The following is a 22,993-nucleotide window of genomic DNA, read 5'->3' as shown; positions in this document are numbered from 1 at the left end:
TATTTGTTGGTTGTATTTAAGCCCAAGAACAAAAATGTTTCTAATGATTTTAGAAGTTGCTTTTTTCAAACCCAATCATTTTTTTTTCTGTGGGTTCTATTGTCTCTATTGGTTCTATTGGTTGGTTGTATGCAGGGCTTTTTTCTCAGAGAAAAGGTACAGGAACTCACCCACCCCCTCCTAGGTCACGCTTCTACCCATCCCTAGAACCACCCCCCTAGAACCGCCCCTTTAGAGAACAGGGAACCAAGTACATCAAAGAGGCAGCCACAGCCCAGCAGAGACAGCTGCAGCCCAGTACATCAAAGAGACAGCCTAGTCCAGTACATCAAAGAGATAGCCTAGTCCAGTACATCAAAGAGACAGCCTAGTCCAGTACATCAAAGAGATAGCCTATTCCAGTCCCGCAAAGAGACAGCCTAGTCCAGTACATCAAAGAGACAGCCTAGTCCAGTCCAGCAAAGAGACAGCCACATCCCAGTACATAAAAGAGACAGCCAAGTCCAGTACATCAATGAGACAGCCGCAGCCCCGTCCAGCAAAGAGACAGCCAAGCTCATTCCAATTCAGCAAAGAGAGCCCAGTCTAGCAAAGAGACCACCCATCCCAGCCAAGAGCCCGCCCAGCTTAGTCTAGCAAAGAGACCGCCCAGCCCACAGACCACCCAGCCCAGTCAGGAGACCACCCAACCCAGTTCACAGTCCACCCAGCCCAGTCAGGAGACCACCAACCTAGTTCACAGACCACCCAGCCCAGTTCAAAGACCACACAGACCACCCAGCCCAGTTCACAGACTAAACAGACCACCCAGCCCAGTCAGGAGACCACTCAGCACAGTCCACAGACCACCCAGCCCACAGACCACCCAGCCCAGTCCGCAGACCACCCAGCCCAGTCCACAGCACAACCACATTAGCAGTATTTTGCTCACAGTCACAAAAGTAACAGACCAGTCCAGTTTACATGACATGAGGGAGGCTAGTGAGGTGGAGGACCACCTGGCTTTCTACCTATCCATGATCAGAGTGACACACAGCGCAAAACCAATCTCCTGGACAGCACTGGGAGCCGGGGCAGAGCTGCGAAGTACAGGTCACTCCGCCTTCCACTCTCACAAGCTGCAGCCATTCGATCCCTCGGGACAGTGGCAGCGCACAGCAGGCTACATAGGAGGAGGAGGAGAAGGAGGAGCTGGGGCTACACAGGATACGGGGGAGAGTGCTCTGGCCGAGGTTCCCTGTGTTTCCCACAGGCACCTGGGCAGGGCGCAGGCTATACAATTAGGAGAAGAGGAGGGAAATGAATGCTCTGGCAAAGGTGGTGGAATGGCGTTCCAGTGCGTTCCGCCCAAAAAAAAAAGCCCTGGTTGTATGTAAATCTAAGAACAAAAAATGTTTCCACTGGTTCTATTGTTTGGTTTGGTTCTATTGGTTGGTTGTATCTAACTCCAAGAACAAAAAATGTTCGATTGGTTGTTTGTATCTAAACCTAATAACAAAAATGTTTTTATTGGTTCCATTACTTGGTTGTATCTAAACTTTCTATTAGTTGAATTTGATGGACTTGATATCTTTTTCGTCCATATTGTCTATGTTACTATACAATATACTGCATCATTCCAGTCCTAGAGGTGGTGGCTGCATTCGTTTTCAGGCTTTTTTTTTCCCTTTATTTCCACTTGGTGATCCTGTTATTTTATGTCTTCGATTGCTTTGGAGCTCTACAAAAAATGGATGTGAAAGTTTGATCTCCCAAGCAAATTACCAATTGGTCAGCAGAAGGGTTAATACCATAAAAAAAAAAAAAACAAAACAAAAAAACATTGCTGAGTATTTTGCAATGTGGAGATGGAACTACAAGTTGTAATCGGTTGTGTTATCCAGTCCTCAGAAGTTTATCATAAAGCCTGTGTTATCTACTCCCACACCCTGGATCTTTAAGTGGAGTTCAATAACAGCCTGGTCACAGTGGCAGTCCAATCCTTCCGGCTGTGTCTAAGGGGGCCACAGAGGAAAGTGACTCACCCACCATAGATAAGGCGAGCGTGCCGTGGGCGGCAGAATTACTAGGCGGAACATCAAATGCAAATCAAAGCAATCTTATAATTCTTCATTACATTAATATCTCATTGTTGTATGGTAATATCACAACCTCCCCCCCCCCCCCCCCCCCACATCCCCCCATCATCCCTCTCCAACTAGATAGAGATCCAGCTTCCTGTGAGCATAGCTGGCAACAAAGAGTAGTAGAGTAGACATATTATGGACATCATAGATGGGAAAGACCTGCTTGGAGTTGTAGTTCTTTAAATCCTTTAGTCATTTTTCCAATAGGCAAAAATATTTTATTTCCCAGCCTTATAAACAGGATGTTATTGTAACTCACTAAGAATTGTGAGCTGCAGTTGGGCTTTATTTTGTCTCTTACACTCCTATCTAAGACAAACCTGACCATAGGGTGACAACACTGCTGTGCAATGTAACCGCAGAATGGTCAGTGTTGTCACCCTATAAAAGGAAGTGGAAAAATAACAAATCTACTGGCAGGATCAACAAGTGATAAAACTTTAAGGGCGGACTCTGAAAACCCCAATCTACTGTTAATGCTACTGACACACAGCTGTTTTTCCCATAGGTATACATTAAGGAAGGGTTCTCCAAACTTCCTAAACAAAAGGCCATTTTACTGTCCTTCAGACTTTAAGGGGGCCTGCGGGGGTAAAAAAAAGAAATCAATGGGATTAAATAGTGCCTGGTTTGGTTGTCAGTGGAAGTACATTACGCAGTGGCTGGTAGGAGGAGGAATAGTGCCCCATCATTGGTATTGAAGGGAGGAAGAGTGCCCCATCATTGTTGTCAGTGGGAGGACTAGTTCCCCATCATTGGTGTCATTGGTGTCAGAAGGAGAAATAATGCCCCATCTTTGATGTCAGTGGGAGGAATAGTGCCCCATCATTGGTGTCAGTGGAAGAAATACTGCCCCATCATTGGTGTCCGTAGGAGGAAGAGTTCCCAACCATTGGTGTCTGTGGAAGGAATAGTGCTCCATCACTGGTGTCAGTGGGAGGAATAGTCTCCCAAGGACCGGATAAAGGCAACCAAAGAGCCACGTATGGCCTGTGGGCCACAGTTTGGAGACCACTGCTTTAAGGGTTTAGTAACACGAAGCTTTAATAGGCATTTTATACAGTGCCTTGAAATAAGTGTTCAAACCCCTTGAAATTTCCACATTTTGTCATGTTACAGCCAAACATATAAATGTATTTTATTGGGCTTTTATGTGATAGACCAACACAAAGTGGCACATAATTGTGAAGTGGATGGAAAATGATAAATGGTTTTCAATTTTTTTTACAAATAAACTTCTGAAAAGTGTGGCGTGCATTTGTATTCAGCCCCCTTTACTCTGATACCCCCAACTAAAATCTAGTGGAACCAATTGCCTTCAGAAATCATCTAATTGGTAAACAGTTTCCACCTGTGTGTAATGTAATCTCAGTATAAATACAGCTGTTCTGTGAATCCCTCAGAAGTTTGTTAGAGAACCTTAGTGAACAAACAGGATCATTAAAGGCCAAGTAACACACCAGACAGGTCAGGGAAAAGGTTGTGGAGAAGTTTAAAGCAGGGTTAGGTTATAAACAAATGTCCCAAGCTTTGAACATCTCACAGAGCTCTGTTCAATCCATCATCAGAAAATGGAAAGAGTATGGCACAACTGCAAACCTACCAAGACATGACCGTCCACCTAAACTGACAGGCCGGGCAAGGAGAGCATTAATCAGAGATCCACAGCTCAGGTGGGAGAATCTGTCCACAGGACAACTATTAGTCGTGTTCTCCACAAATCTGGCCTTTATGGAAGAGTGGCAAGAAGAAAGACATTGTTGAAAGAAAGTCATAAGAAGTCCTGTTTGCAGTTTGTGAGAAGCCATGTGGAGGACACAGCAAACATGTAGAAGAAGGTGTTCTGGTCAGATGAGACCAAAATTGAACTTTTGGCCTAAAAGCATAATGCTATGTGTGGTGGAAAACTAACACTGCACATCACCCTGAACACACCATCCCCACTGTGAAACATGGTGGTGGCAGCATCATGTGGGGATGATTTTCTTTAGCAAAGACAGGGAAGCTGATCAGAGTTGATGGGAAGATGGATGGAGCCAATACAGGACAATCTTAGAAGAAAACCTGTTAGACTCTGCAAAAGAATTGAGACTGAGGCGGAGGTTCACCTTCCAGCAGGACAACGACCCTAAACATACAGCCAGAGCTACAATGGAATGGTTTAGATCAAAGCATATTCATGTGTTAGAATGGTCCAGTCAAAATCTAGACCTAAATCCAATTGAGAATCTGTGGCAAGACTTGAAAATTGCTGTTCACAGACGTTCTCCATCCAATCTGACAGAGCTTGAGATATTTTGCAAAGAAGAATGGGCAAAAAATGTCCCTCTCTAGATGTGCAAAGCTGGTAGAGACATCCCCAAAAAGACTTGCAGCTGTAATTGCAGAGAAAGGAGGTTCTACTAAGTATTGACTCCGGGGGGCGCCATACAAATGTACCCCACACTTTTCACATATTTATTTGTAAGAAATTTGAAAACCATTTATCATTTTCCTTCCACTTCACAATTATGTGCCACTTTGTGTTGGTCTATCACATAAAATCCAAATAAAATACATTTACGTTTTTGGTTGTAACGTGACAAAATGTGGAAAATGTCAAGAGCACAGCCACATACAGCCATACACTTGTATGAGAGGCTGGGCGTGGCACTCGCGGCTCCCTGAGCATGACAAAGCGCTGGGAAATTACTCTAGGCATATCAAATGCCTATTAAAGCCCCATGTGCATGAACCCTGAAAGTATAACTATTGCCAAAAAATTTGTTCATTTTCGTTTTCGTTTCATTCGTTTTTTTTTTTTGTTTTTTTTAGTTTTTCGGGTCCCTCTTTATGATCGCAATTCGTAAATTTGTACATTACGATTTTACGAATTTTCGTAAATACGAAAATTCGAAAATTCGTAAATACGAAAATTCGAAAATTCGTAAATACGAAAATTCGAAAATTCGTAAATACGAAAATTCAAAAATAAGAAAGAAAATCCAAAAAGGTTTTCGAATTTTCAGGGTTTTCCAATTTACGAATATTCAGAAATTAATTTGGATAATTCCGAATTAACGAATTTGTCGAAATTCATTAAAAAACGAATTCAGAACGAATCGAATCACACATTTCTAGCATTAACTCTGCAGTTTTTGTCTTTCAGATTCCCCCCTGTAGCATATATTGTCACCTGTAGATCCCACCAGTAGAGATCCTTTACTTTTCAACTTCCTTTAATAAGGTGACAACGTTGTTTATTCTGCAGTGGAATTCATATACTGAATACTATCATTACAGGTACTGACCCCAAACAGTTATCTGAATATTTCTACCATGGTGGGAATTTATGGAATAAATACATAACTTTGTGAATTTGGGTTCTTTTGGCTGGAGTGCTCAGCTTTAAAGAGTAACCCCACTTATGTTGAGAAAAAAAAAACAATCTCCTCTGGGTAACCCAGGGCTTTTTTTCAGCGGGAACATGGAGGAACGCAGTCCTGGCACCTCCTGCACCGAATGTATGTAATGGCAAAGGGTGTTGGGGTGTGCTGGATGCTTTAGTGATGCTGGCTGCTGGGAGATCTATTGTTGCTGGGTGGGATCTACTGTTGAGAGAGGGGTTTATTGTTGTTGGCTGCTGGGAGGTCTGTTGTTGCTGGTTGGGGTCTATTGTTGTTAACCACTTCAGCCCCGGAAGAATTTACCCCCTTCCTGACCAGAGCATTTTTTGCGATACCGCACTGCGCTGCTTTAACTGACAATTGCGCGGCCGTGCGACGTTGCACCCAAACCAAATCGACGTCCTTCTTTCCCCACAAATAGAGCTTTCTTTTGGTGGTATTTGATCACCTCTGCGATTTTAATTTTTTGCGCTATAAACAAAAAAAGAGCGACGATTTTGAAAAAAAACGCAATATTTTTTACTTTTTGCTATAATAAATACCCCCGAAAAATATATATTTTTTTTTTCCCTCAGTTCAAGCCGATATGTATTCTTCTACATATTTTCGGTAAAAAAAATCGCAATAAGCATATATTGATTGGTTTGCACAAAAGTTATAGCGTCTACAAAATAAGGGATAGATTTATGGCATTTTTATTATTAATCTTTTTTTTTACTAGTAATGGTGGCGATCTGCGATTTTTTATCAGGACTGCGACATTATGGCGGACACATCGGACAATTTTGACACATTTTTGGGACCATTGGCATTTATACAGCGATCAGTGCTATAAAAATGCACTGATTACTGTAAAAATGTCACTGGCTGTGAAGGGGTTAACACTAGGAGGCGACCAAGGAGTTAACTGTGTTCCCTGCTAAGTGTTCTAACTGAAGGAGGGATGGGATTTGCTAGGGGAAGAGATAGAGCGGTGTTCTTACTTCATATGAACACATGATCACTCTCTTCTCCCCTCAGAGAACCGGGATCTCTGTATTTACACACAGAGATCCCGGTTCTCACCATGTCATGATCGATCGCGGTAGCGATGACCGAGCACTCGCATGGGCTCCAGGGGCGAGCAGCGGGCGCGTGCCTCCGGCGGCGCAAAGCGCGCCCCTAGTGGCCACAGTCGAATCAGCGTAAGGTAACGTCGCTTCACCCAGCCGTGCCATTCTGCCCCAGTGCAACTGCGGCGGCTGGTCGGCAAGTGGTTAAAGAGTAACCCCACTCATGTTGAGAAAAAAACAATCTCCTCTGGGTAACCCAGGGCTTTTTTTCAGCGGGAACATGGAGGAACGCAGTTCTGGCACCTCCTGCACCGAATGTATGTAATGGCAAAGGGTGTTGGGGTGTGCTGGATGCTTTAGTGATGCTGGCTGCTGGGAGACCTATTGTTGCTGGGAGGGATCTACTGTTGAGAGAGGGGTTTATTGTTGTTGGTTGATGGAGGGTATATTGATGCTGGCTGCTGGGAGATCTATTGTTGCTGGAAGGGGTTTGTTGTTGCTGGAAGGGGTCTACTGTTGCTGGAAGGGGTCTGTTGTTGCTGGTTGGGGTCTATTGTTGTTAATAAGCTCTTCTGTTGCTGGGGTGGATCTATTGTTACGGGGGGGGTTGTTGCGGGGGGTCTATTGTTTTGGTGAGGGTCTTTTGTTAAAAGGGGAGATTTATTGTTGAAAGGGGGTGTATATGCTTATTAACAAAATCTATACAAAATTACTTAGCACCACAAAGTGATACTTGGTTCTTCATTCTCTAATAAGGGCCGTACTGGATGGTGGGTAGGGGGTGGAACCAAGGGATGGTGCTCAGAGGTGGAGACAAGGGGTGACTTGAAAAGAGGAGTTCCTGACCCTATTCTCTGAAAAAAAAAAGCCCTGGGGTAACCAATGGACATTGCAAGGATTTTAGCAAACTTTCCAACAGATTCCAACATTTTTGTTGATCAGAAGAAATATGTTTGTTTCATCATGTCCTTTTGGATGCTAATTCTGAAAAGGAGGATCTGGTTCAGTATAACCCCCCTGGTGCACTCTCAGTGTTCTAATGAGAAAAGTTGCAGTGCCTGCATCCGTTTAGAAGCATAAAACCCTTTGGGGAGCATCTCCAAAACTTGACATTCCTATTGCAGGGGATGCCTAAAATCCGGCTTGTATCTTAGTGCAGACTTCTGAGAAAATCAGCGAGCCAATCACACAAGCAGGAAATGACGTTTTTTACAGCTCTATGTACATTATGCCTCCAGGTTGCCATATTGTCTTGAATATTATAGAAAATTACAGCAGCTGCAGATTTAAAAGGAAAGGTCTTTTTTTTTTCTTTTTTTTTTTAAAGAATAAATGACAATTTGGCTTGTGTAGCAATTGTATGCGCAATATTCTTTTTTTTTTCGCTAACATTTTTTACAGCAAAAGCAAAGTCGCCCTTTAAAATTTCTGTTTTGGAAGGATTTATTTTACAGAAATAAGTAGGATAAGCCATTCATACTACCCTGTTTCCCTGAAAATAAGACCTAGCGTGATTGTCAGTGATGGCTGCAATATAAGACCTACCCCCCAAATAAGCCCTAGTTAAAGTCCTTGTAGGTCTTATTTTCAGGGTAGAGATTATTTTCGGGGAAACGGGGTAGGGCTTATTTGAGGAGTAAGGCTTATATTGCAGCCATCACTGACAATCACGCTAGGTCTTATTTTCAGGGAAACAGGGTAATAACATTGAATTTTGTATTTTTCAAATCTAGAAATGAAACACAATGACCGAAAAGGAACCAGCGGTGTACCTGTGATCCATTAATGGATAACAATGTTTGGACGCATGAGATCAATATTATGCGTCTCTGACATTTAGCATTATCTTCTGCAAGAAATCACGATAATCTTTGGTGTCACTTTCCCAACACAGAATAATACGGTATCTGCACAACATAGCACAGCGATCAATGTCCCACAATACACGGATCTATAGGAAACAGTGAAGAGATCAGCAAAAGCTTCATCCCAACTTAATAATCTATTGTGAGGTGTATTGATGAGGTCACATCCAATCACATCTCACGTTGTAAGCAAATTACCGAATAAGCTCCTTTCATTATTCTTTAGTTACTCTGTACATCTTCCTAATTGACCTCCATAACCTTAACCGCTTCAGCCCCGGAAGAATTTACCCCCTTCCTGACCAGAGCACTTTTTGCGATTCGGCACTGCGTCACCTTAACTGACAATTGCGCAGTCGTGCAACGTTGCACCCAAACAAAATCGACGTCCTTTTTTTCCCCACAAATAGAGCTTTCTTTTGGTGGTATTTGATCTCTGTGGTTTTTATTTTTTGCGCTATAGACAAAAAAAAAAGAGCGACAATTTTGAAAAAAACGCATTATTTTTTACTTTTTGCTATAATAAATATCCCCCAAAAATAAAAAAAAACTATTTTTGTATTCTTCTACATATTTTTGGTAAAAAAAAATTACAATAAGGGTATATTGATTGGTTTTCTCAAAAGGTATAGCGTTTACAAAATAGGGGATAGTTTTATGGCATTTTTATTATTCATTTTTTTTTTTTAGTAATGACGGCAATCTGCGATTTTTATCGGGACTGCGACATTATGGCGGACAGATTTTTACATTTTTTACACTATTTTGGGACCATTGTCATTTATACAGTGATCAGTGATATAAAAATGCACTGATTACTGTGTAAATGACACTGGCAGGGAAGGGGTTAACACTAGAGGGCGATAAGGGGGTTAAGTGTGTCCTAGGGAGTGATTCTAACTGTGGGGGGGATGGGCTACTAGTCATATGACAGTGATCACTGCTCTCAATGACAGAGAGCAGTGATCTCTGTCATGACACAAGCCAGAATGGGGAAGTGCCTTGTTTACATAGGCACTTCCCCGTTCTGTGGCTCCGTGACACGATTGCCGGTAGACTGGCGGACACTGAGTCCCGCGGGCACGGTCACGCTGTACGTGCGCGCCTGCTATCCCCGGCTCTTAAAGGGGACGTTCAGGTACGCTTATTTTTCCCACCGCTGGCATTGTGCCGAAGTATATTGGCGTGCGGCGGTCAGCAACTGGTTAAGAAGGAACTCCAGTCCTTTAAAAGTGAACCAGAACTCAAAAACTCAAGATTTGTTACCTCATAGGGGACATCTAGAATTGTTAATTGTGTCTGCGCCATACCCTGAAAAAATCAACTCTTTGTTGAATTTTTCTAAAAAAAATGTTAATTTCTTCTAAAAAAAATTTCAGTGCACTTCCTGTGCCTAGGCACTGCTGTGCTTTGAGCCTCGTGGGTATATATGAGGTGTAAATGAAGGAGTATTGTGAGCCCTGGCCAAAGTGATAGAACATGATGGTCTTGGCTTACAGGAAGTTTCTGCCAGGTCCCTTTTTGGAGTTTAGGTGTTTCCATTGAAGGGTGCTGTTAATGCTGCAAACAAAGGAAGAAGTCACACCAGCCTAGTGCATTACTGTATAAAAGCTAACATGTTTCGAGGGCCATGCCCTCTTTTTCAGAGCTTTAAAGAAGAGGGCATGGCCCTTGAAACATGTTAATTGTGTCCTACTCGATGGATTTCGTTTGGTGGCATTTGTTCATGACAAGCCTTTGTCTCTTTTCTTTTGTGAGTACATTTGACTTTTTATATTTCATAAACGTGTTATACAGTATTGCACTAGGCTGGCGTGCCTTCTTCCTTTGTATCTCCATTGTGGTTACCTGGAACTGAAGAAGGAAGCAAGGCCCAGGTGTATCATTTGGTGGTTCCAGTCAGGGAATACCTGCAGAGGCCCATTTGGAGGTTCAAGATGCTAGAAGCGTCCGTCTTTCATAAGGCTGGCCATCTGAAAGAGCACCATACTTGTGGCACAGACTTTGTTTTCACTTTACGGTTAATGCTGCATACAAAGACTAACTTTTCTCAACAGTTTTACCCCAGAGGAACTCTAGAAATAATTTTCAGGTCTTAGCGAACCCCTACTAAAAATAATTTATTGGTGTCAGTAGTTACAAGGCCCCCTACATTGGTGGTCATTTTTAGGAATACCCCTTATATTGGTGATCGGTGGTAAGAATACCCCCTATATTGATCATTAGTGGTAAGAATGTTCCTTATATTGGTGATCAGTGGTAAGAATTACCCTTACATTGGTGATCAGTGGTAAGAATACCCCTTATTTTGGTGGTCAGTGGGATGAATGCTCCTTACATTGGTGGTAAGTGATAAGACTACCCTTTATATTGGTGGTAAGAATACCCCTTATATTGGTGGTCAGTGGTAAGAATTTCCCTTATATTGGTGGTCAGTGGCAACAATGTCCCCTTACAATAGTGGACAGAATGTCACCCCTACAGACAGCTAAAAGATCATTGGTGTCATGCCTCTGGCTCTGCCAAGTGGTGTTGGACCCAGAACTATTCAGACACCAACAGTCAGAAGATCAATCATCCTCAACTCATGGAACCCCTAGTAACCTCTGGAGGAACATTAAGGTTCCACAGAACCTTGGTTCGTAATGGATGATTTGCACAACCTTTTCAACCTTGTGGTGACAGTTTGGAGAAGACCTTTTTCTTTTCCAGCATGACTGTGCCACTGTGTACAAAGCCAGTTCCATATAGACATGATTTGATGAGTTTGGTGTGGGGGAACTTGAGTGGCCTACACAAAGCCTTGACCGGCCTACACACAGCCTTGACCTCAACCCTACTGAACACTTTTGGGAAGGCTTGTGAGCCAGGTCTCCTCATACAACACCAGTACCTGACCTCACAAATTTTGTTTTAGCTGAATGTATGCAAATTCTGTTGAGAAAAGCCTCCTTAGAAGAGCAAAGGGAGTTATGGCTGCAGAGCCCTGACCTGAACCTGACTGAACACTTTTGGGGACGATTTGTACGTCAGGTCTCCTCATCCAACACCAGTACCTGACCTTACAAATGTTCTTTTAGCTAAATGGTAACAAATTCCCTTGGGGAAAGAGTGGAGGATGTTATAGCTTATATTAGGATCCATTGTTTTGCATTTCAATGGCCAACAAGCTTATATAGGTGTGATAGTCAGGTATCCACAAACTTGACCATATAGTGTACTGCATGTATCTTCAAAACAGTAATAAGTTTCCTTTTAAGTCTTCCATATCTGGCGTGTAGCTCCAAATACTAAGTGACAGCTTGTTGCTTTACTTTTTACAGTCTAAATTTGGACACGCTACAAATAGCTAATTTGTCGAGTAGAGAGCTTGAATTAACAGGTCCCCCGGGTGATTCTGGGCTTGCCCGAAAGTTTTTCAGTGATGGCCAGCAGCTGTTTCTTGTCCATTACCGTGGACTCCTCCTGTGCACTGCTGGCAGGGGGGGAAGAAAGGCAGCACATGCTGAGACACAAGCTTTACTCTGTATAAACACTTTATGGCGTCTTGTAGCTCTTTATGTGTGAATTCAGAGTATAATCTGCTTCTTCTATAAGGGAAATAGTGTATAGGGAAACACATTACGATAAGAAAGATATAAACCAAATACAAGTTTCCAACTCCTTTCTTTGATGGTTTTGCAGCAGCATTTTCCCAGCAAAATTTGGAAGTCTCCTTATTATTTTGATTGAAAAAGTATGAATACAAGACATTGCTACTAAGCTTGCTCATTGGACCTTAAGGCTTTGGTTGCCAGAAATATTGTGGATGTTTTAGGGCATTACAGACTGCAAAGAGTCTATTGTTTTTTGCAATCAGCGAGAGAGAATGATGTGGTCCAAGGCACCATAAGTAATTCGCCTCCATCCCAAATTTCTCTCTTTTTTCTCTCTCTCTCTCTTGTTGTTTTCAATCAGGTAAGCCTGAAATTGAAATAAGCAAGGCACAACCACTGTACTGATCTACTAAGCAGGAAGCAGAACCTGTTTATGTAAAGAGCAAATATGACCTACAGTTGCATGCAAAAGTTTAGGAACCCCTGACAATTTCCATGATTGTCATTTATAAATATTTGGGTGTTTGGATCAGCAGTTTCATTTTGATCTATCAAATAACTGAAGGACACAGTAATATTTCAGTAGTGAAATGAGGTTTATTGGATTAACAAAAAATGCGCAATATGCATCACAACGAAATTAGACAGGTCCATAAATTTGGGCACCCTTGTCATTTTTGTTGATTTGCATACCTGTAACTACTTAGCACTGATTAATTGGAACACACAATTGGTTTGGTGAGCTCATTAAGCCTTGAACTTCATAGACAGGTACATCCAATCATGAGAAAAGGGATTTAAGGTGGCCAATTGCAAGTTGTTGTTCTCTTTGACTCTCCTCTGAAGAGTGGCAACATGGGGGCCTCAAAACATCTCTCAAATGACCTGAAAACAAAGATTGTTCTACATTATGGTTTAGGGGAAGGCTACAAAAAGTTATCGCAGAGATATAAGATGTCAGTGTCCACTGTGAGGAACATAGTGAGGAAATTGAAGACCACAGGCACAGTTCTTGTTAAGGCCAGAAGTGGCAGGCCACATAAAATATTGGAGAGGCAAAGGCGAAGGATAGTGAGAACGGTCAAAAACAGCCCACGGACCACCTCCAAAGACCTACAACATCAACTTGCTGCAGATGGTGTCACTGTGCGTCCTTCAACAATTCAGCGCACTTTGCACAGGGAGAAGCTGTATGGGAGAGTGATGCGAAAGAAGCCTTTTCTGCACACAGCCACAAACGGAGTCCCTTGAGGTATGGAAATGCACATTTGGACAAGCCAGCTTCGTTTTTGAATAAGGTGCTGTGGACTGATGAAACAAAGATTTATTTAAGAGTTATTTGGTCATAACAAGGGTTATGCATGGCGGCAAAAGAACAGAGCATTCCAAGAAAAACACTTGCTACCCACAGTAAAATTTGGTGGAGGTTCCATCATGCTGTGGGGCTGTGTGGCCAGTGCCGGTACTGGGAATCTGGTTAAAGTTGAGGATCACTTGGATTCCACTCAATATTAGCAGATTCTTGAGAATAATGTTGAGGAATCAGTCACAAAGTTGAAGTTACACCGGGGCTGGACATTTCAACAAGACTATGTCCTTCAGTTGTTTGATAGATCAAAATGAAATTGCTGATCCAAACACCCAAATATTTATAAATGACAATCATGGAAATTGTCAGGGGTTCTTAAACTTTTGCATACAACTGTAACATGCCCATGTAATTGCAACCTACACTCAAGGTTTTTAAAACATGAAGGGCCTCTTTACAATTTTGAAGTGTGTTAATGATCGTTATTTCAAGCATTAACATATTTTTCATTAGGGCGGCCTATTGAAATAAACACTCCTGAAAATTGGACATGGCACACTGCAAGGCATGTATATTGCCTCAGCATGTTAGAGTGCCATTCAAAGCAAATAGCACTATAAAGCAGGCATACATGTAATGTGCACTGCCCCCCGATTTTGGTAACGTGCACATTGACACATGCTTTACCAAAAAGCAGAGATGTAAATGGGACCCAACATAAACGGTTACAATTACTTACAATATTCTTCTCGTTTTTTACATCTGGGGAAAAAAACATTAAGGCTGGATTTACAAAGTTGGGTTAACGCGCTTCCACAATATGCAGCAGGTTTGTTGGCGCACGGCAATGCCATTCATTCTGAATTGCACCTCACCAATGCACTTACATTGCACCACACCACAACAAGCTATAGCACACTACCATGTGGTGTGCTGCATAATAAATTATTATTATTATTAATTATTAGTTATACTGCGGCAGGTTGGCACGGCTGCGCAAATCGGCCTAGCTGTACGCTGCTCCTTTAAGATGTGACAGCAGTGCTTGGCACGTGTCCCTGGAGCCGATGCGCGTGCCCGGCGGGCACGATGATCGCCAGGCACCCGCGATCGCTCGTGACAGAGCGAGTACCAGGATCTATGTGTGTAAACACACAAATCCCGGTTCTCTCAGGGGAGAGGAGACAGATTGTGTGTTCATACTAAGTATGAACACAATCTCTCTCCTCCCCTAGTCGGTCCCATCCCCCCTACAGTTAGAACACACCTAGAGAACACAGTTAACCCCTTGATCGCCCCCTAGTGATTTTTTTTTACCAAAAATATGTAGAATACATATCAGCCTAAACTGAGGAATATTTTTTTTTTTTTTTTTAATTCGGATATTTAATTTAGCAAAAACTACAAAATATTTTGTGTTTTTTTAAATTGTCGCTCTTTTTTTGTTTATAGCACAAAAAATAAAAACCGCAGAGGTGGTCAAATACCACCAAAAGAAAGCTCTATTTGTGGGGGAAAAAGGACATAACTTTTGTTTGGGTACAATGTTGCAGGACCTCGTAATTGTCAGTTAAAGCGACAAAGTGCCATATCGCAAAAAATGGCCTGGTCGGGAAGGGGGCAAATCCTTCCGGGGCTGAAGTGGTTAAAGAAGCTCATTCAATCGAATGGCCAGCCTTAATGAATTAATACAGCATGAATCCAGCCTTAAAGTGGTTATGAAGGCAGAAGGTTTTTTACCTTATTGCATTATGGCAAAACCTTCTGGGTGCAGCCCCCCCCCAGCCACCCCTATACTTACCTGAGCCTCATCTCGATCCAGCGATGTTCATTGGAGCAGTGGCTCACCCGGGTCTCTCGCTCCTCATTGGCTCACACAGCAGCAGGAGCCATTGTGGCATCAGTTCATAAAAGTTTTCCGAAACATGCTCCTATCCTATAATTGTTTTCTAATATGTGTTTGCAGACTATGAATGTCTTCTGAAACGTGTCCCCAGTCTATGAATGTCTTCTGTAACATGTCCCCAGTCTACAACATGTATGAAAATCTTCTGAAACATGTCCCCAGTCTATGAAAGCCTTCTGGAACATGTCACCACTCACCAGTTTATGAATGTCTTCTGTAACATGTCCCCAGTCTACAACGTGTATGAAAGTCTTCTGAAACATGTCCCCAGTCTATGAAACCCTTCTAAAACATGTTACCAGTCTATGAATGTCTTCTAAAATGTGTCACCAGTCTATGAATGTCTTTTGAAACATGCCCCCAGTCTACAACGTGTATAAAAGTCTTCCAAAACATGTCCACAGTCTATGATAGTTTTCTGAAACATGTCCCCAGTCAATGAATGTCTTCTAAAGCGTATCAGCAGTTTATAAAATCTTCTGAAATGTTCTAGCCTATAATTGTTTTCTGAAACATGTCCCCAGTCAATGGATGTACTCTGAAATGTGCCCACAGTTTATGAATGTCTTCGGAAACATTCTCCCAGTCTCTGAATGTCCTCTGAAACGTGTTCCCAGTCTGCCAATGTCTTCTGAAATGTGTTTCCAGTCTATGAAGTTCTACTGAAACGCGTCCCCAGTCTGAGTATTTTCAGAAACAAGTTCCCGGTCTAAAAATGCATTGTGTAACGTGTCCCCAATCTATGAATGTCTTCTGAAATGTGTCCTAAGTCTATGCATGTCCTCTAAAACCTGTTCCCAGCTTATGAATCTCAAACATTACCCCAGTCTCCAACAACTCCTACAGCAATGAGCATGTTCATTTAGAACATGCTCATAGTCCCTGACCATCTCCTGTTGCATTCCCACAGTCTCTGATAACTTTCTGTGGTATTACGTTCACTGAATATTATGGTAACACCAGGGGCAGCACTTGAGGCCCCCTATATCATGAAAGTTGGCCACCACTGCTCGGACCCAGATATACTGTAATTAGTGTGGCCCATCCATTGTACTTTCTCTTCTCTATAAGGGCTAGTTTCAAAATGTGGTAGCTTTCTAAAGAGCGATCCACAAGGATTGCTTTTAGAGGGTGTTTAACAGGCATAAAATAGGCGTTATATCGCCTCCTCACCGCCTGTTTTAACACCTAAAGCCCACACCACTGTGCTACAACCGTGTGTGTTGCACTTGAATGTGTTGAGTTTGGCGTGAAGGAGGGGGTTCATTTTTGACATGCAAATCATTGCAGCCACTTCATGTGTATTCTCCCATATGGTTTCCTTTGCAGCTTAAAGGGGGCAGTTGGGAAGCAGCAAAAAGTGTAGCTCAACTGCCTGTTTTTACAGCCCCCCCCTCCCTCCTCCACAAGTGTAAACTAAGCCTTAAAATAAAATGGTTGCCCACAAGTACATATATTTTTACAAAATATAACTAAAATCTGAAGCTAAAATAGTCTGTAAGGTGACTGATGGAACTTTGGGCAGGTAAGTAAATTGCCACCAGCTCCTTGATGCGGGGCGAATGAATTGAAAAATAATTTCGGGAACAGAGCTGGGAAATAGCAGTTGCGATAATTCAGATGTCGGAAAGTGTCTACAAAGCCTCAATCACCTTTCTGATGATACGCCAGACACCTCGGAGAACGAGTGTAAGAGCCTTTGTGCGTCCGGATGGGATCCGGCTCCCAGGAGCAATACATTACTTCCTTTCATTGCGCTATCACACATCACTGGGGTCGGGAATTAGTTTCTGCCTCTGATATATTCAGAATGGAACCGTGACATTGCTACGTATTACATTTGTCACTTTATATAACCCTACCTGGCAGATAGAATTCTGCAGCTGCTTAACCACTTCCTGCCTAGAGCTTTATTCATGTCAAAGACAATGTTAGAGACTGGAGCGTGAGGCCATTAAAGAGGACCTGTTAGGAAGAAAAAATGGGAGCTTACAACCTGCTATGGAAGTTAAATCTGACCTCCAGCCTTCCCTTCAGTCTTGCACAGTTGTACAGGCTCCTCTCCTGGACTGAAATGACTTACTCTAATTTTAAGGCACACTGTGAGCCTCTCATAATGTGCATTAGAAGCTGCCGCAAGTCAGATATCGCTCACCTCATTTCCTGTCTTGTGGACATCCAGCGTGATCTAGCCCTTTGCTCGCCAGTCTGGCTGTCCTTGGTCCGTCCCTTTCAGTAATTGGATTTCAGTTTTTTCAATCATGGAAGCTCAGCATCACATGTGGGCATTACCTGGGGCAGTCTTGGGGCACATCAGGGAGAAGCACCTCCAGGAGGAACATCATCTGTGGTTGGCCAATAAAAAGGAAATTGGAATTTGGACCTGGAAGAAGACCAGAAGATGGCACCGTTTATGGGCTTATTCTATAACAAGCGCCATTACAGGGCAAATGCAGGCTCTTAAAAAAAAAAAGAAAATTCCCCCCATGCCTTCAAGTGGGTCAAAACATATAAAATGTGTTTTATTCCCCTCCGTCTTGCCAACTTCCTCTACTACTAAGATGTGCATAACTTGCCCGTCAACAGATTCTGTAGCAAAGGCCAGCTGCAGCAGCACCGCACAAGGCTGGTGAATAAAGATACAAATATAGGGTGATTGGTTGGCTTTGCCTCTACCTCACCCTTTGTCATTTACATGGCAGCATTGCCTTCTGAATGCCTGGCAGCCACTACTTTGCCATCCTGTGGAATGAGACCCACCGCAGAATGCTTTTCAGAGAGGCGCCCAGCACTGTCGCCTGTGTAAACGAGACCTTGGAGTACCAGTTAGACATTCACCGCTTGAAATTTTTTTCCTCATATAAAAAGGCCAGAGAACTAGCATTTTCTCAAGAGGTCTTTAACGGTACCCTACACATTGCTCTCAAAACAGGCCTGTTCAGGGGCGTTTTCTGCAAGTCGTGTGCTTGTATGAAAGATCGTATCTTGGGCCCTCCTGCCAGAGAAAAAGAAAGTGTGGCTCGCGCAGGGCATCATGACAAGAATTGGGTGCGGTTTTCATTGTGCTGAATATTGGCTGTGGCTTAAAAGGGATGCAAAGTGCAGGGCTTCTTTGGTAAGAAATGCAAAGGCTCAGTAGTAAGTGGGGCAGAGTTCAGGGGTCAGGAGTAAGTAATACAGAGTTCAGGGGTCAGAAGTAAGTGGGGCAGAGTTCAGGGGTCAGGAGTAAGAAGTGCAGAGACCAAAGGTTAGGCGTAAGTGATGCAGAATTCAGGGGTCATTATTCAGTGATGCAGAATTCAGGGGTCAGTAATTAATAACGTAGACTTCAGCGGTCAGGAGTAAGTTATACAAAGGTCAGGAGTAAGTGGCGAAGAGTTCAGTAGTAAGTGGTGCAGAGTTCAGAGGTCAGGAGTAAGTGATGCAGAGTTCAAGGGTCAGTAGTAAGTAACGCAGAGTTCAAGGGTCAGGAGTAAGATATACAGTTTATCTGGGGACAGGAGTAAGTGGCGAAGAGTTCAGTAGTGAGTGGTGCAGAGTTCAGAGGTCAGGAGTAAATGATGCAGAGTTCAGGGTGTCAGTATTCAGTGATGCACATTTCAGGGGTCAATAGTAACGCATAGTTCAAGGGTCAGGAGTAAGAGATGCAGTGTTCATGGGTCAGGAGTAAGTGGCACTGAGGTCAATAGAAAGTGGTACAGAGTTCAGAGGTCAGGAGAAAGTGACATAGAGTTCAGGGGTCAGCATTTAGTGACACAGAATTCAGGGTTCAGTAGTAAGTGAAACAAAGTGTAGAGATCAGGAGTAAGTGATGCAAAATTCAGTTTTCTTGTGCAGCTGTTCAGCTCCCACTCAGCTCCTTCCCGATCGCTGATCATTGTAATTTGCTAAATCAGTGCAGTAGGCACAGAGAACCTGATTTCCTCCCCAAGAAGTGCTAAAATCTTTGTTGCAGCTGTGAGGGACAATTGCAGCTGCAGGAAAGCTACAAAATGATGCAGCATTTCTGCACGTGAAGCAATGTGCGAGGGCACAGTGGAACTCATCTCATTTGGGGCCTGTGTGCACCATACACATTGCATCCATGGAAGATATTTTGCCACTGGGCCTGCTTTAAAGAGGAACTATAGTGCCCTTAATAATGGATCCTCCCCTCTCTACTGGCACTGCCATTTTTGATTGTCCAGTTGTAACAAAGGGCTTTACCTTCCTGGCCTCCTGCATTTGGAGTTCTACCGGGTTTCACATGTCCCCAACCTCCTTGACTATGCCATCATTGTACATGTGAGCTGAAGGTGTCTGCCCGGTTCAGAAGCCCTTAGAGCCCTTCAGAATATCTGCCTATGCAACAGCACCGGAAAAAAAAAAAAAGACAGTTAAAAAAACATATATATAGATCAACACATAGCAAGGTGCCCACACATTGTCTTTTGGGATGAAGGTCAAAGGATTTTGCTTAAATGTTTAACAGTATCCATAGATAAAATTAGATCCTATCCCCATGCAGCTGATAAAGTAAGATATGTGTTCTCAGATCCATAAATGAATACCTGGGGGTTCCTCATACTGTTATCACTTCTGAAGTTACTGCGGAGTAATCATGTTATACTTTAATCTGATAGACAGCAAGAGACTTTCCCGCTGTAGGGAATCATTCCAGCAATATATATAATATACAATGTACTACTGCAGAGTGTTTTATTACTATATACAAAAATAGAAGTCGGATAATTAGTTTTAGTATGGAAACTATTAATAATTGAAGAATAAAATGATTTGTTTGTCTACAGGGATCTTTATATTAGAAAGAAGCTGTGCTAATTCTTAGAGTGGTTCAAGAATCATGACAAGCTTTCTGGATAAAGAATGTACTGTTTATTAGACTCTAAAGGGTTGATTTACTAAAACTGGAGAGTGCAGCTGTGCGTGGTAGCCAATCAGCTTCTAACTTCAGCTTCTTCAATTGAGTTTTGAAAAAAAAACAAAACTGGAAGCTGATCTAGTGGTCCTGGAACACGTTTGCTGGCAGTCCTGGAACACACCTGTCAGTGATCCTGGAACACATCTGCTAGTGATGCATTAAAGTCTATATAAACCTCTCCCCACCCAAAAAAAAAAAAAAAAAAAAGATGAGCATGCTAGACCTTACCAGTCCTTAGAATTGGCAGCTTCTTTATCCAGTTTATTTACTTTATTTTCACCTGGTACTCTTGCAATTGAATGTCTTGTCTATGGGTGGCTACACTTATTCTATTGTATGGAGGGAGCTCTACTGTATGGATGGCTTATGCCGCGTACACACGAGCAGACTTGTTCCGGCGGACCGGACAATTTGATAGTGTGTGGGCTCCAGCGGACTTTTTTTCCCCAAAAGTCAGACGGACCTAGAAATAAAACATGTTTCAAATCTTTCCGACAGACTCGAGTCCGGTCGAAAAATCCTCTCGTCTGTATGCTAGTCCGATGGACGAAAACCCACGCTAGGGCAGCTATTGGCTACTGGCTATCAACTTCCTTATTTTAGTCTGGTCGTACGTCATCACGTACGAATCCGTCGGACTTTGGTGTGACTTTGGTGTGATCGTGTGTAGGTAAGTCCGTTCGTTAGGAAAGTCTGATGGAAGTCCGACGAAAGTCCGTCAGATAGACCGTCGGACCAGTCCGGTCGAAAAGTCCGCTCGTGTGTACGCGGCATTACTCTATTGAAGGAGCCATGATAGTCACTAAGGCTGAACTTCAACAATGTCTTCCTCTCTTTATCTCCATTTTATAGTATTATCTAGTTTACAAAAGGAATATAACATTCTTTGTGCTTTCAACTCCAGTTCTGGAGTGAACCCATGCTCCTCACTCACATTGAAGTTCAAAAAGAACGTACATGCACACCAAGATCTTCAGCGTTTCATTGCAAATTTGTTGTACCAGGGAGTACATGGACCCCATCAGGATCCTCACTGTTTTATGCCTTAAACCATGGTTGTCCAATCTGCAACCCTCCAGCTTTTGCGGAGCTGCAGGTTCCATCATGCCTCTGCCTTTGGGAGTCAAGGTCCATCAAGCCTCTGCCTTTGGGTGTCAGCCTTGCAATGCCTCATGGGACTTTCCTTTCCATAGGTTGGACACCCATGCCTACAGGCTTAGTCATAGAGAACATCGAGATGCCCAAGATCCCGTTGTGGCTCTTTTTTTTTTTTTTTTTTTGAATATTGACGTACCTAAGTTCTGTTTTGCTTTCAACAGTTTACTTTCAACAATTTCATTTAATTTTTTTTTTTTTTCATATGCTAATAAATCTATATTATTTTTATTTTTCAGGGTGAAAGAGGCTTGGATGGGTTCCCTGGGAAGCCAGGCTCTGAAGGTAAAGAGGTAAGCAATGTGAACTTAAAGTCCAGTTGCATCCAAATCTGATATTTCAGTTTTGGTTGGTGACTCGTGGATTGAATTATCCGCTGACCAGTGGCAGCTACTGCTTCATTTAACTGGGGGGCAGTCCAGTGTTACTGATTGAATTCAGGTCTGCAAGTCCAGAATGCTCATCACTGAACCATTGTGCTCTCCATGTCCTAATCAATCTGTAACAGAATATAATAGAATATAATACATATTTCTTTTTTTTCCTATCAGGGTCCTAAGGGCGGCATTGGTCTACCGGGTCTAAAAGGACTTAAAGGAGATCAGGTAACTGGTACCTCCTGCATTGCCCTTCTAAGCTTTTCTTTTAAAGTGAAAAAGTGAAAAAAACTAGAGGGGCCTGGGGTCAGTTTTATTTCAATAATTTCAAAGTTTATATATTTTAAACTTATTTTTGTATTTTTTTACTATTTTTAAAAAAATAGTCTTGCTGGAAGACTAGCATTTGATTAGTGCATACAGCCAAACAGCTGCAGCACCGATCAGTGTATTCTGACGATGGGGAGACACAACAAAGAGGATTTCCCAATGCACCTCAAATGTGTGGATGGGGAAATCAGTGCATGTCCAGCCAAAGGTGGAAATTTCATTAATTTAAAGAGATTTCCCTTCATTTCCTGTTGTTTCTCAAGGCAGGAGGTGAAGGGATGTCTTTCTAGTGGGACACAGGCAACAAAAATAACTCAACAGGGGTCCTAACCCTTCTCAACTCTATGCAAAATTACAATTAAAAAAATAATCTTCTTTATTTAAACTTTCAAACAGGATGTGTCCATTGCACAGGATCCACAGCACATTATGGGTTTTGTAAAAAAAAAAAAAAAATCAAATATATAAAAAACTAGCCTTCAGGCTCTCTATTTCTAATTGAAATTTGGTACAGGACAGGAGAGGAGTCACTAGTGTGTGTAAATTCCAGCTTGAGCTACTGAACACTGTAAACAACTGGACCGAGGATAGAGTAGGTAAAATGTATGGATGTGCCCATGGCACATAATTCACAGCACACTATGGGTTTTGTACAAAGAAAAAAAAAATACAAAAATAAATTGCCTTTTAACCGCTTGCCGACCAGCCGTGGCTGGCAGAATGGCACTGCTGGCCGAAACATCGTTACCTTATGTCACTTCACCTTTTGGCCATTAGGGCCCCGGTGCACCCGTGGCCTGTGCCCAGAGATAAAGCGAGTGCCCGGCGGGCACGGTGACCACCGGGCTCCCGCGATCGCTTGAGACAGAGTGAGACCCAGGATCTGTGTGTGTAAACACACAGATTCCGGTTCTTTCAGGGGAGAGGAGACAGATCATGTGTTTATACTATGTATGAACACCGATCTCTC

At 42.7% G+C, this 22,993-nt stretch overlaps 1 protein-coding gene across 1 annotated transcript in view; it reads left to right on the top strand.

Moving 5' to 3' along the window:
• Positions 1-22,993, top strand: part of COL22A1 (collagen type XXII alpha 1 chain) — a 424,543-nt gene that overhangs the window by 165,905 nt on the left and 235,645 nt on the right. The window contains exons 17-18 of the mRNA XM_073632290.1: positions 21,556-21,609; positions 21,868-21,921. Coding sequence (XP_073488391.1) covers positions 21,556-21,609; positions 21,868-21,921 — 108 coding nt within the window. The remainder of the gene's footprint in view (positions 1-21,555; positions 21,610-21,867; positions 21,922-22,993) is intronic.

The sequence above is a fragment of the Aquarana catesbeiana genome, linkage group LG05 (genome assembly GCF_042186555.1).
Source record: "Aquarana catesbeiana isolate 2022-GZ linkage group LG05, ASM4218655v1, whole genome shotgun sequence".
Lineage (NCBI taxonomy): Eukaryota > Metazoa > Chordata > Amphibia > Anura > Ranidae > Aquarana > Aquarana catesbeiana.
Note: the sequence above shows the minus strand (reverse complement) of the source record. Positions and strands in the feature narration are given on the sequence as shown.